The 14,454-nt window shown below is 44.2% G+C and overlaps 1 protein-coding gene across 10 annotated transcripts in view; it reads left to right on the forward strand.

Moving 5' to 3' along the window:
- LOC132406298 (DNA-binding protein RFX2-like) overlaps positions 1-14,454 on the forward strand; it is a 219,634-nt gene that overhangs the window by 59,271 nt on the left and 145,909 nt on the right. The window contains exon 2 of one of the 10 annotated variants that reach the window (XM_059991768.1): positions 12,457-12,588. The exons of the other annotated variants lie outside the window; for them this stretch is intronic. Within the exon in view, the coding sequence (XP_059847751.1) occupies positions 12,574-12,588 (15 nt within the window). The 5' untranslated portion in view covers positions 12,457-12,573. The remainder of the gene's footprint in view (positions 1-12,456; positions 12,589-14,454) is intronic. 10 annotated transcript variants of the gene reach the window in all.

A 14,454-nucleotide genomic window follows, 5' to 3' on the forward strand; every position in this document is an offset into this window, starting at 1 on the left:
TTTTTTTGTCTCTATTCCATCTCGATGCTCCTTTTTGAGGCAGTGTAGCTCAGGCCTGAGAGCTTATCGATGCAGCAGGGTTGTGGTTTATGACCTGAGGTTTGGCCAGTTTAGGTGCTGGTCCAGAATGAAATGTCAGGATATCAAGGCCAGAGGGAAGGGATGGGCTGATGTTCTGCTCACTGCTCCACAAGGTTCACTTGTCTTCAGCTGAACTGAAGCTGTGGCGTGCAATTAATGGGCTCCTGTACCATCTGTGATTGACTTTGTCCCCATGAACTTACTTTTGTGAACTTCAGTTGTGAATATTATTAGAATTCAGTCATAGATCAGTACTACATGGATACATGTCATTTGGCCCAAGGAGTCCATATTAACTACATATCAACTATTATCTAGTCCAGATATCTTGTATTTTGCCCATATATTTCCAGGCCCTTAATTTTTATGTCCCTATTCAAGTGCTTCTTAAACAATACTATAGTACCTGCTTCAACCACTTTCTCTGGCAGCCATTCCATATACTCGCCACAGAGTGTAGAAAAAATTGCTCCTTGTGTCATGTTGGTTCATTTTCTTGAGATTCTTACACACTTGATACAAATGCAATATGCCAACTTCTGTGGATAGCCACAATTCTTTATTTAAGCAAGTACAAGCTTTTTGGAGGATTGCTTAACAAACTTTGCAGTGCTTGCAAAGCCCTGTCAAGCAATGCTCCCTGAACAAGCAACAGTGATAGTACTGGTCCTGGACTTATTTCCACTTGTCATAATTTACTTATCATTATCATTATTTAATTATTTATGATTTTATATTGCTATATCTACACTATTCTTGGTGCGACTGTAACGAAACCCTGTTTCCCTCGGGATCAATAAAGTATGTCTGTCTGTCTAAAGGCAGAAGTAAAGGCCAGCCACTCGAGAACAATGTGGGCGATTAGCTAGTTCCTTTAACCTTAGTTCAGCATTTCCAGAGTATACAGTTGGCCCTCCTTATCCGCAGATTCCGCATGCGCGGATTCAACCAACCATGGATCGGGAAAACCCGGAAGCTCTCTCCAGCACTCATTGTTCGAGCATGTACAGACTTTTTTCTTGTCATTATTCCCTAAACAATACAGTATAACAACGATTTACATAGCATTTACATTGTATTAGCTATTATAAGTAATCTAGAAATGACTTAAAAGTACAGGCAGTCCCCGGGTTATGAATGAATTCCATTCCTGAGTCTTTCTTTAAGTCGGATTTGAAGTTGGAACAGGTACATCCAGCATTATTTAGCGTCAGTTTGTCAAACGTTTTTCTTAGTATATACTACATATTTTACCTTTCAATGCATATAAAGCACTTAAGAAACACACATATTTCAATAATTAAACCACGGCATTGCTTAGTAATAATTGTAGCTTTCATCAGGGCAGGGCCTTTCACATGCTCCATTAAAATTGTTCCGATTGTTGACCGACTGTAGCCTAACGCTTTTCCAATGACCGATAGTGTTTCACCTCTTTCTGATTGCTTTATTAACTCCACCTTATTTTCAGTTGTGATCGTGATTGTTTTCGTGAACATACACTGCGGATTCAGAGCTGCGCCGGGTCCTAAAGACCACCACACTGATTCAGGTTAAATAAGGGACTTGAACATCCACGTTTTTTGGTATCCGCAGGGGGGGGGGGGGGGTGTCTCAGAACCAATCCCCCGCGGATAAGGAGGGCCGACTGTAATTAGATTGCCACACCCTGCATGCAAGACGAGGAAGCCCGCAGCGTAGCTTCACATCTAAATTCCTGTATGACAGCAGGACAAATTCATCTTTTAACAGCTTATTCCCTCCTTTATCATTCCATGATAACCAACTAAATGGGGGCTGAGAAGAGCACTGCCAGCTTACTCATGAGAATCTTACAGCCAGTATTTAAGGCTCCCAAGTTCGAATCCAGCGGGCTCCAAACAAAACTGGAGAGGGATGCACACGCACACACACATGCACACGTGTGCACACACGCATAATAGTCTCCTACTATTGTGCATACCCCCATCCCAAATGGGCCAACTGATAATCTACTGCATATCTGGTCTGTTGTGTGTAGAGCCTTAACTCTGCCAATTCCCGATTAATTGCTTCTAGTCCCCTCATTGTACTGTTTCCCAGGATAGTTACCCACAAATGAAGTAATTCCAGTTCTTCACTGCTACCACCCCCGCTGATCCTCTGAGGAACAGAGCCCTTAGGAACCCGTAGTCAAGGGAAGATCCCAGCCCCGATCCCTTAAATTGGTAGTCGGTAAAGGGGTATGACCAGGAGTCAGAGCTGACATGAGTTCAGTTGCAGTGCCCACAGGTGAGCTGTCTTCCTGCAGTAACATTTACACACCTTTCCTCATCGCAGGTGCAAATGAACAGTCAATTTCTCACCCAGCAATGTCTGCCGGCACAATGTCTTTGGGCATGTTACGAACCCTGTAACTGGGTCACTTACCAGCAAAAATAGAGAGGTCCGTTGAAGTCTGATGGTACTATTTTTAACAGTATTTATTAGTAAAAATACACAAAAATAATATCAATGCAAACATACAGATAATCTGTGTCGTCAATACTAAATCTAGAAGTGCGGGTATAATAATAATCAATAAGAAATGAGCTCTATCGTTATCTAGGGGATAAGTGTATTGTCCGATGGAAATATAAAAGTCACTCAGTTCATGCAGGCTGCAGCCTTTTGTTGGAGAGAGAGAGAGGGATTTTGAGAAACTTGCCGGCTTTCCTTTTATGATTTCGATCCGTCGGGAATCCCATTGGTGTGGCCGTTCACTTGTGGCCTCTCCTTTAGCTAGGCCATTCTTCCGTGGTGAGGCCGCCAATCCCAGGCAAGGGAAGGACGCACACGAGCCCCCCACCGGCTGTCGCTATTAAACGCTGTCACGGGATTTCTAGTGTTTCTCCTGGTGCATCTAAAGGGGTTGTTCCTCAGACCCTCTTTTATCCTTACCCACGGGGTCTCAGATGTCAATCAGGTTGGGATGATGCAATCCCTCAACCAGCCCACTCTGGTTGTCCCTTGAGGGCTTCAATGAATAGTACAGTACTCAATACACAATTCCGTCTCCAAGAGACAATAGCCGTTATCAGGGGTTTTTGTTTTGCTAAGGCCAGGACACATTCCAAACCTTGAGGATTCTGCATGTCTCTCTCTCTCTCATTTCCTGGGTCCCAGACCCGAATTAATAGCGATCTTGCGATTCTCAAAAAGGAAGGGGGGCAACTTTGTACCCTTCGGCCCCTCAGAGTTGTGGCACATTCGTAACACCCCCTTCCTGCAAAGATTTTTACCACGGTAAAAATGAATTAATACAGAGTCTTACAGGATTTCAGAATCTAACACAATACAAAAGTTTTTTTTCACTACAGAGTAATACAGTTATATATTCCATTCAGCATCTAAACAGTTAGCGATTACATTGTCACTTCCTTTAATATCTTAACATCTTGTACCTTAATAAATTCTTGTAGCATCAGACTCCAATTTAATAACCACCTATTTTTATTCCTTCAGCAAACAAAAACTAAAAAGTTGTGATCTTAGCTTATGTGTGTATTACAAAAGTTCATGCAAATACTAATCTTTATGTTACTTTCAAACTTAACAGTCAATCTTCTGTGGGGTTGTCTTTATTATTCACATGCTTTGTTGAAATCCCTTAAAACCGGATCCTGTTATTTAAAATGGCATCCCGTCAACTCTCACCCCGTTTCCAGTTAACTCCCATGTGGTTAACTTGTATACTAGTGTGGAATAGGCTTTCGCATGCTCCTTTCATAGGAGTTATTTTATCAATAATGTGTTCCAAACTTAGACCATTTTCCGAATTTCCACACAATACGTTAATTTTAAGCACGTCGTTAGTTTTATCTTCAGGACCCTTCATGCTATTAGTTTTCAATTTAAAATCTGCAAGCGATCTCTCTTTGTTCAAACAGCGTTTCAAATTCTACCTCATCACAGCACTCTCTGGAATAACAATAGCGTGTGGGGCACCTGTACATTCCAAATCAACCTGTAATTGATTCGCAGGCACTGTGTTACCAAGCCATTGTCTCTGCAGCCTGGTTGCTTCTTCTGACATCAATCCAGACTTTAAATTTTCTTCATTCAATTTAGGAACTACACTTTTCCCTTTTCCTTCAATAATAATATTCACCTCACCACTTTTTATCTCTTCACTAACTTTTAACACACCTTCAAGCACAAACAACTGGGAATTCTCACTTCCCACTATTACCAAGGTTAACCCTTTCTTCACTGAACCAAGTCCATCTGACCCACAAGGACTGCGTTCCTTTTCAACTGAATCAAATACCTCAGACGTTTTCTGAGCTCCATTACTAGGTTCAGTACCACGTGCATCCACATCTTGAACACACTCAAACAGGACATCTGCCTCTTCCAGGCTTTCAATACCCGTACCCTTTTCAAATTCTAAATTCCCCTGATCCTCCCAGTTCCTCTCTGGGCAACTCCCTTCCGGAGTAATCTCAATCCCGCGGACTGATACAACCTCATCTGCCAACCCAGCAGACTTCAAGGTAATGGCATCCTTTTCATCTAGGACTGCTCTCATTTCATTATCGGGAACACCTTTAGAATTTCCAACTTCTTCAAACAGTTCTGCCAAACCAGACAGATCATCTATGTCCAACCCTGGACCTTTTAACAGCCTTATCTGTTTCTCATCTTTACTTCGTGCCTCTATAAATTTCCTCCTGGCTAAGGGCCTTACTCTCTCCCTTACTCTATTTCCTTTTCTCCGTTTTACCACCCTCTAAACCCTCTTGGTACAGGGTCGGTAAAAACGTCTCGGCCAAATCGATACTGGCCTGATTTAAACTGGTCTTGTTCTCAGATGCCTTTCTCGACATGCTGCGAGTGGTTGCGCATGTGGGATAGATCTTGGAATCTAGGGGCGGGACCTCAACACTTACAGGCTAGCTCATCAGCTCCATGGCTGACCAAATGTCACCACCAGCTGAATCATTACCCAGAAGGATGTCTACATCAGTTCTCGGGAATTCTGATCGCACCCCTATTTCAACTGGTCCAGATACCAGCTCACAATTTATAATGATCCTATGCAAGGGCACCGCTTCTGGCCCTTTTCCTATGCCTCTCAAAGCCACCTCTCCAGTCTTGCGACCAAAATCCAGTACCTTACTGCTAATCAATGACAGTTCAGCTCCCGAGTCTCTCCAGATCCGCATTGGAACTGGTGTGTGTCTCTCTCTCACAGACACGGTTCCCTCTGAAATACATTTCTCAGACCCTTCTCGTACTGTCTACCTGGGACTCTTGTCGATTTACTGATCACCACAACACATCCTGTAGGGACTGCTGCTTTCCACTTTCCTGTCTCCTTCCTTGGAGCAAGGCACTTAGATGCAATATGACCCCCCTTTCCACAATTAAAACAGGTCAAGCTAGGACCTCTCCTGCCGTCTTGCCTTTCCTCCTCAATTTTACCGCTAGCTCCCAGATGAATCTCTGCCTCAGCTGGCGGGCTTTCTCTACCGTTCCCACGGTCTCTCTGGTAACTTTTATTCGAGGAAAACTTTGTCTTGTGGGTTGGGGCATACTCATCTGCGAACCTAGCAAATTCGGATATGGACTTATTCGGCTTCTCATTCAAATACATCCGGATATCATCCGAAACACAACCTTTAAATTCCTCAATCAGAATTAACTCCCTGAGACGCCAAAAATCTTCTTCCACTATTTCTGCTGCACACCAACGATCCAAGAGCACACACTTCTCATAGGCAAACTTTGTATACATCTGATTCCACCCTTTCTTTAAATTTCTGAACTTTTGTCTATAGGCCTCAGGTACCAATTCGTAGGTCCGAAGAATGGCCTCCTTTACTTTCTCATAATTCTCAGACTCCTCCTCCATGGACAACACTGCATATGCCCGTTGTGCCTTCCCTTTTAACACACTTTGTAACAACGCCACCCACTGCTATTTGGGCAACTTCTGACTCTCTGCCACCTTTTCAAAATGCAAGAAATAACTATCAACATCCGTCTCCTCGAACGGGGGTACTGACCTAAACTTCCGACAAACATTAAACTGCTCCTCTTGGTCTGACCCTTGAGCTCTTCGCTCTTGCCTTAACATCTCCATGTCCAAGTCGTGCTGCCTCTGTTTCTCTTTCTCCTCATACTCTATCTCCTCGGCTCTCTCCCTCTCCTCGGCTCTTTCCTTTTCCTTTTCAGCTGCTTCCAGCTGTTTTAACTTAATTTCATGTTCCAGCCTTAATTTCTCCAACTCTAACTGAGCCGTCTCACTAGCTGGTACCTTTTCAGGGATATTTTCCAATACCTCAGACGAAAACACATTCTTCACAATATAATACTGAGTTATGGCCCTCCGCACCTCCTGCTTTTTCATTGACAGCCTCACCTCTGCGAGATTTAGTCCTTTCGCAATGTTTATCAAGTCCGACTTTGTGGCAGCCTCTAGCGCCTCCAGAGTCGGGTTTTCTATAAATTCATCCACGCCCATCTTTGCTGGTTTCCCATCTGGTTACCCACGCAACCAGACCCACGTTTGGACTTAAAAGCCCGATTCACTGGCCCCCCAATTTGTTATCAAATCCCGGACGAGCCCCCACTTTGTTACGAACCCCGTAACTGGGTCACTTACCAGCAAAAATAGAGAGGTCCGTTGAAGTCTGATGGTACTATTTTTAACAGTATTTATTAGTAAAAATACACAAAAATAATATCAATGCAAACATACAGATAATCTGTGTCGTCAATACTAAATCTAGAAGTGCGGGTATAATAATAATCAATAAGAAATGAGCTCTATCGTTATCTAGGGGATAAGTGTATTGTCCGATGGAAATATAAAAGTCACTCAGTTCATGCAGGCTGCAGCCTTTTGTTGGAGAGAGAGAGAGGGATTTTGAGAAACTTGCCGGCTTTCCTTTTATGATTTCGATCCGTCGGGAGTCCCGTTGGTGTGGCCGTTCACTTGTGGCCTCTCCTTTAGCTAGGCCATTCTTCCGTGGTGAGGCCGCCAATCCCAGGCAAGGGAAGGACGCACACGAGCCCCCCACCGGCTGTCGCTATTAAACGCTGTCACGGGATTTCTAGTGTTTCTCCTGGTGCATCTAAAGGGGTTGTTCCTCAGACCCTCTTTTATCCTTACCCACGGGGTCTCAGATGTCAATCAGGTTGGGATGATGCAATCCCTCAACCAGCCCACTCTGGTTGTCCCTTGAGGGCTTCAATGAATAGTACAGTACTCAATACACAATTCCGTCTCCAAGAGACAATAGCCATTATCAGGGGTTTTTGTTTCGCTGAGGCCAGGACACATTCCAAACCTTGAGGATTCTGCGTGTCTCTCTCTCTCATTTCCTGGGTCCCAGACCCGAATTAATAGCAAAAAGGAGGGGGGCGACTTCGTACCCTTCAGCCCCTCAGAGTTGTGGCACATTCGTAACAGGCACAAAAGGCATTCATGGGGACCAAAGCATAAGCACATCCCCATCCCCGTCCTGAGATGTCCTGAGAAGTTTCTCAGGACAAGAGGCTCATGGGATCAGTGCAAACCCTGCCTTTTCTTCCCTAGGTTCCTGTGCAGTTAGGGGACTGAGACCTATCTTTTATCAGCTCTACTCACCGTCCTGACGTTCCCCTTCTCAGCTTCCCACTCTGACCCATGCAAGGGGCATCTGAAGAATCTGTGGTGTATAGGTCGAAGGGAGATCCACCCAGGGATGGCTACGAATAACGCCTCTGCTGATTGGGCAAGTGGGTAACACACAGTTCGATTACCATGCAAATGTATATGGGTTTTATAAAACAAATTGTCCTCTTCTCAAGGCCTGATACTATAACAACAGAAAGTCCAATGATAGTCTTTAAGTTATCATTTGCTGTCTGTTATGGATTCAGCAACAATAAATATAAGTAAGGCAGGTTTTTTTTATAACAAATAGAACATTTATCAAACACTGAAAAACAAAACCCAAAAGTAAACAAACCAGTAACGTAACCGGAAATCAGCTGCTATGCAGCAGCTTAAACAGTTCTGAAAGCAATGTTGCAAAAACAGTTCTTCGAAGTAGTACTGCAAAATTTCAAAATGCTTACAGTCCATTAAAGGAGAGACTTTTTAGACTATTTAAATTCTCTTTCATGTCGTGTTGCTGCGGTTCCCAGTCGAACTATACTTTTCCCCGGAGAATTTACGAAGATGAAAATGAAACGGCTTAAAGGCACTGACCTTTCCTTGACAAAACTGTACCCAAATCCTTTCTGCTATATTTCGCAGGGATTAACATGGGGAAAGCCAACAAATTCCTTCCGAATGAGGATCAAACAAGGTTGAACCTGTTTCACTGTCAAAATCGACTTTCCTCGATCTTTTAGCTCCCAAACTCCGATCTTCACTCTCCACTGATTTTTAACTGGCAGTGTTATAAAGAAACTGCTGGCAATGACCTTTTAAACTTTAGGCATTAAATAAAACTCTATCTTTCAACCAAACTGCGTCATAATATTGGACCACGCAGTGGCATGGAGTCAAACTGGCAAATCCAGCCACGAACTGCCCCTCCTCACAGGGAGGGGTCCTCCTTTTATACCCGTTTTCAAAAAAACCCCACAAAACCTGTCTCATGACCTCTACAGGCGGGAAAATGATGTCACTCCACCATCACAAGACCACTACCTTAAGTCCAGTATAGCTTCAACACCACTCTCACGTGACAAGTACAAAATACCCACGGGTACGTAACAAGTCACTCAGATGGATCCAGCGACTCTGTCCTTGGACTTTGACTGCAATTGGCATCTGAAGAAGTATCTGGAGTTGCCCCTTCCACCTGGGTCTGAGCTTGGGGCGATCCCAGTCCTTGATTAGCATGAGGTTTGCAGTCTGGGGGGCTCATTCTGGTCGTCTGACTCTTAATCTGTTGTTTGTTGTGGTGGTCCGAGGGCGCTCTTTACCTGTGAATGGAGAAACTTTAAAGATGAGGTTAGCTGTTGCAAGTATCTTTGCATTTCCTCTCCAATAATATTTAGGTCTGTTTGGGCAGGTGGGTCTGTGTTGGTGTCCCAAGGGGTCCTACTGGGTTGGCCATAAATTATTTCTGCAGCCAACAGTCCTGTGGTTGAATGGGGGGGGGGGGGGGCGACTCTTATGTGATGTAGAGCTAAGGACAGAACCTTTAGCCAATTGAGACTGGTCTCGGACATTAATTTGTTTAGTTTGGTCTTAAGAGTTCCATTGGCTCTTTCTACTATTCCTGCCGCTTGCGGGTGGTAGGCACAATGGAATTGTTGCTGAATATGCAATGATTCACATAATTCCTTGTTAATTTTCCCTACAAAGTGGGGGCCATTGTCTGAACTAATCTGTTGAGGCACTCCAAACCTCAGTATGATCTCTGTCAGTAGTAATTTTACCACCATTGAGGCTTTATTATTGGTGGTTGGAAAGGCTTCAACCCATCTGCTAAATACATTAATAGTAACAAGACAATACTTATAGCAATGTACAAGCAGCAATTCAATAAAATCAAGCTGAATTCATTCAAATGGACCACTTGACAAGGGCATTTTCCCTGTTGCACACCACACTCCTTGGCTAGTGTTATTTTGCTGACATATTAAACATGATCTGACACGTGCCTGTGCTGCCTCTTCCAGTCATGGGTGTCACCAGGTACGCAACATAATATTGCTCATTCCCTTCTTTCCAAGGTGGGTATCAGTATGAAAACAATCAGTAAGCATTGATAGCACAGCATCAGGTATACACACATAGCCAACTGGAGTGACCCAGAGGCCTTTTGACGCAGAGTGCGAACACCCATGCGTCTTTCATATTTGTTTTCCTGAGTCAGGGGCGTCCCCCTGTAAGCACTGCACAGTGACAATGTCTTGTATGCTTGTTGGTTTCGAGGCAGGTGAACAATCCAGTGCCTGCCGGTTCATAGAGGACACAATAGAATTGCGAGCTGTTGCAGCGTCTTGGGCAGCTTGGTCAGCTCTGGCATTGCCATTACTGACATCTGTATTGTCCATTACATGGGCAGCACATTTGATTATGGCCAATTGCTTGGGGAGGAGGATGGCTTTGAGGAGGTTTTGGACATATAGTGAGTTCTGAATAGGTGTCCCTGAGGATGTCAGAAATCCGTGTTGTGACCATAACTGGCTGAAGTCATGGGCCACGCCAAAGGCGTCTCGTGAGTCCGTGTATTGGCTTACCGATTTATTTATTTTTTCCCTGTAGCCAGGATGCAGGCTCGTGTTAGAGCAAAGAGGTCTGCTTTTTGAGCAGATGTTGGAGGACCGAAGGAGGCTGTTTCTGGGGTGGTTGTGTGGTTCACAATTGTGCATCCTAAAAGGAAAAACTCCTAAAGGTGATGTCAAAGAGCTACCGTCCACAAAGAGGGTAAGATCAGATGTGGGTAATGGGGCGTCCGAAAGGTCCGGTCGAGGGGAGGTTAAGAAGTCATTGTGTAAAAGGCAATCGTGGGGGGGTACCGGGAGCTCTTTTGGTGGGCTACTCAGGAAGGTCGTGGGGTTCAGTTGAACAGTAGGAAAAGGTCAGAAGGGAGTTATTGAGGAGAGCTACCTCACAACAACTCAGGTGTGCCTGTGTAAGATATTGGGTCTGATGGGAAGTCAAGGGGGCTACATTAGCATGTGAGGAATAGACAGTCAGGGGTTGTAGGAGAGTAATATTGGAAGCGGTAGTTACGAGGGAGTAGATAGCGGGGAGAATTTGTGAGCAGAGTGGGAGGCCCATGGCTACAGGGTCCAGGCGAGTTGAGTAGTAGGCTACTGGTCTCTTGCGATCCCCTTGGGCTTGTGTCAAACCAGCAGTCCTCTAAGATACTGGCATACAACTGGAAAGGCCTGTCATACAAAGGTCTTTTGAGTGCCGGGGCACTGGCAAGGGCCATTTTTAATTCAGTGAAGGCTGACTGTTGCTCATCTGATAGAGTGAAGGTCTTTGGGGCCTTGCTTGAGGCCAAAGGGGTTAACTGTTTGGTGAGTAGTGTTTCGTTAGGGAGCCACTGTTGGCAGTAGTTAACTGAACCTAAAAAGGCATGCATTTGCTTGGGGCTTGTGGGCAAAGGGGTTGCCAGAATGGGTGCGATACATTCCAGGGTCAATTGTCTGTCAGAAGCACTGAACAAAGTTTCCAGGAATTGGACTTGGTGCTGGGTGTGCTTAACCTTGGTGGCCAGTATGACATACGCCGAAGAGTGGAGAGCGTTCAGGAGACGGTTGGTATCTGCGATGTTAGCAGGTTCCGAAGGGCTGGCTAGGAGCAAGTCAACAACATATTGGACGATGGTAGAGCCATCCAGGAGCCAAAGCTCCCTAAGCTGCTGGGTCAGTACCTGGGAGAATAAAGTGGGCGAATGGACAAATCCTTGAGGGAGGCATATTCAAGTGTACTGCTAGCTCTTGGAGGTAAAGGCGAACAAATATTAGGATTCTCCTACCAGAGGGATAGCAAAGAAGGCATGCTGTAAGTCAGTCAGGGTGAAAACACAGGCGTCGGCAGGAAATCGTCGCAGGGTTCGACGCAGCTGGGTGTAAAGGCTGGACTATTTTGTTGATCTGCCTGAGATCCTGAACTAATCTCTAGGCGGATTTTACCAATCCTCTTCCTGATCATCAGTGTCATTATTTTGGAACAGCATTGGCAGACCAGACATATCAGGAGGTACCTCCATTTTATTTCTGTACAGAGTTTGGCTTGGCATTTCAATTCTAATTCCTTATTTTGTCTCTCTTTTCTCAATCTTTCCTATTTTTCTCTATTCATATCGTAATCCTCACACTGCTGCTTCAACACCTCTCAAGGCTTTGGGTTTCCCTCATGATCATGTGAACTAACCCCTCTCTGACATGCGTTATTTTCCCAGCTGACCTGCTTAGATTTATTCATTATTTCCTCAGCAGTCTTTCTCCACGTGGATATTAAAGGTTTCCATTTAGGCCCTGTATTAAGTTTCCAAATTGCCTCTCCTGCTTTTATACATTTATCTACGTCCCAAGTTCCCCCTATTGGCCAAATTTCATTTCTCAATTTTTTATTTAGGCATTCGGACAAGCATCTGAACCTCATCTTTGGGGTTATCCCGACATAACCAATACAAAGGGGTTCTGACACCCTGCTTATCAAGCATCTGTCCCATTCTTAAAGTATCAACTTCTTAACTTATCTCTATATACTAGCCCAGTGTCTTTGCTCTCCACACCCACTTCAGGGTCCTGACCTTCGCGTGGGGGATTTCCCCTCTGAACAACCGGTCTAAGGCAGGGTGGTTGAGATGGACACTGTAATTAACCTTATTTTCAGGGACTTGAACCCCACTATCAGAGGACTCTAACTTTTCCGAAATCTTACAGATCTGAAGACTCTAACCTCCCTGAGAAGAATCCGGCGGCGTACAAGTGCGTAAGGTATCCCAGGGATTCCGTCACTACAGAGTTCTAGGGACGAGGGGTCGACTGAGTGATAGGTTAATGAAAGAGATCAAGGTAAATCTTACCTTGTGGGCCTATACGTCTCACATCACCTTCACACAGACGATCACTTATTCAGTCTGCCTAGGAGCTCCGTATATGTTGGAATCCCATTCTCGTCACCATATGTCACGTCGGTTTGTTTTCTTGAGATTCTTACACACTTGATACAAATGCAATATGCCAACTTCTGTGGATAGCCACGATTCTTTATTTAAGCAAGTACAAGCTTTTTGGAGGATTGCTTAACAAACTTCACGATGCTTGCGGAGCCCTGTCAAGCGATGCTCCCTGAACAAGGGACCTGTCGTCCCTTTTTTTAGGGTTTTACACCACAGTCAGTCACGTATGCAAGATACAATTTTTAGCTACCCCCACAGTCACATGCCTGGCAACAGTGATAGTACGAGACAAAGTCTACTTAATCACCTAAAAGCATCTAATTTCCTGTATGTCAGCAGGACAAATTAATCTTTTAACATCTCACTTGGGTCCCTTTTAAATCTTTTCCCTCTCACCTTGTACAACTGAGTCATAATGTCCCAGCTTCTATTCTTGTTGCGCAGTGTGATGAAGACCAGCATACTCAGCACCTTTATCAAACTTGTCTACCTGTGGCGCTGCTTTCAATGAAGATGCACGTGGTCCTAGGTCCCTCTGAGCCATTATAATCCCCAGTGTCCACCAGTTGTAGTGACCATTGGTGTGACTTTTCAAAATGCATCATCCCACATTGAAATCCACTTACTATTGAAATCCACTTCCCTATCTGATCAGGATTCCTCCTTTAATCTACGATACATTCTATGTAAGCTAATTATAGAAGGAATGGAATTGTGCTTGTTTGGGAGTCTTTGTGCAGAATTCCCTACAGGTTAATTTGCAGACTGAGTCTGTGGTGAGGAAGGCAAATGCAATGTTAGCATTAATTTCAAGAGGACTAGAATATAAAAGCTAGAATATATAATTTTATAGAATATAAAATATATAATGTAATGTTGAAACTTTAGAAAACATTGGTGAGGCCTCGCTTGGAATATTGCAGGTTTGGGGCCCGTTATCTTAGAAAGGATGTGCTGAAACTGGAGAGGGTGTAAAAGAGGTTCACAGAAATGATTCTGGGATTGAATGGCTTGTCATATGAAGAGCATTTGATGGGTCTGGGCCTGTATTCACTGGAATTCAGAAGACTGAGGGGTGACCTCATTGAAACCTATTTAATAGTGAAAGGCCTTGATAGTGGATGTGGAGAGGATGTTTCCTATGATGGATATGTCTGAGACCAGAGGTCAACAGCCTCAAAGGGGCATCCTTTTAGAACGGAGATGAGGAATTTCTTTAGCCAGAGAGTGGTGAATCTTTGCCACAAGCAGCTATGGAGGCCATCATTATGTATGTTTAAGGCAGAGGTTGATAGATTCTTGATTGGTCAAGGTGTGAAGGAACGTGGGGGGTGGGAAATAGGAAGGAAGGAGATTAAGGTTGAGGGGAAGAATGGATCAGCCACGATGAAATGGCAGAGCAGACTCAATGGGCCAAATGGCCTAATTCTGCTTCTATATCTTATGGTCTTATGGTGCTCCCTGTTTCAGCCCAACTCATCCATGTGGCCAGTTTTGCCTGTCTGCATTAACCCCATTCGTCTGTAATATACCCGTTTCCATTTTCAGCATTGAAAATGCTTCCATCTTCATCTCCTGTAATCTTAGAACATAAAACGGAACATAGGACAGCACAGGACCTTGACCCTCTAACCTAATCTAAGATCAATATAACTCTTCCATCCCACATAGCCCTCCATTGCCTATTATCTATGTGCATATCTAAGACGCTAATATGTCTCTAATATATCTAGCTCTATCTATATCTACCTTTAACCCT

The sequence above is a fragment of the Hypanus sabinus genome, chromosome 16 (assembly GCF_030144855.1).
Source record: "Hypanus sabinus isolate sHypSab1 chromosome 16, sHypSab1.hap1, whole genome shotgun sequence".
NCBI classification, from domain to species: domain Eukaryota; kingdom Metazoa; phylum Chordata; class Chondrichthyes; order Myliobatiformes; family Dasyatidae; genus Hypanus; species Hypanus sabinus.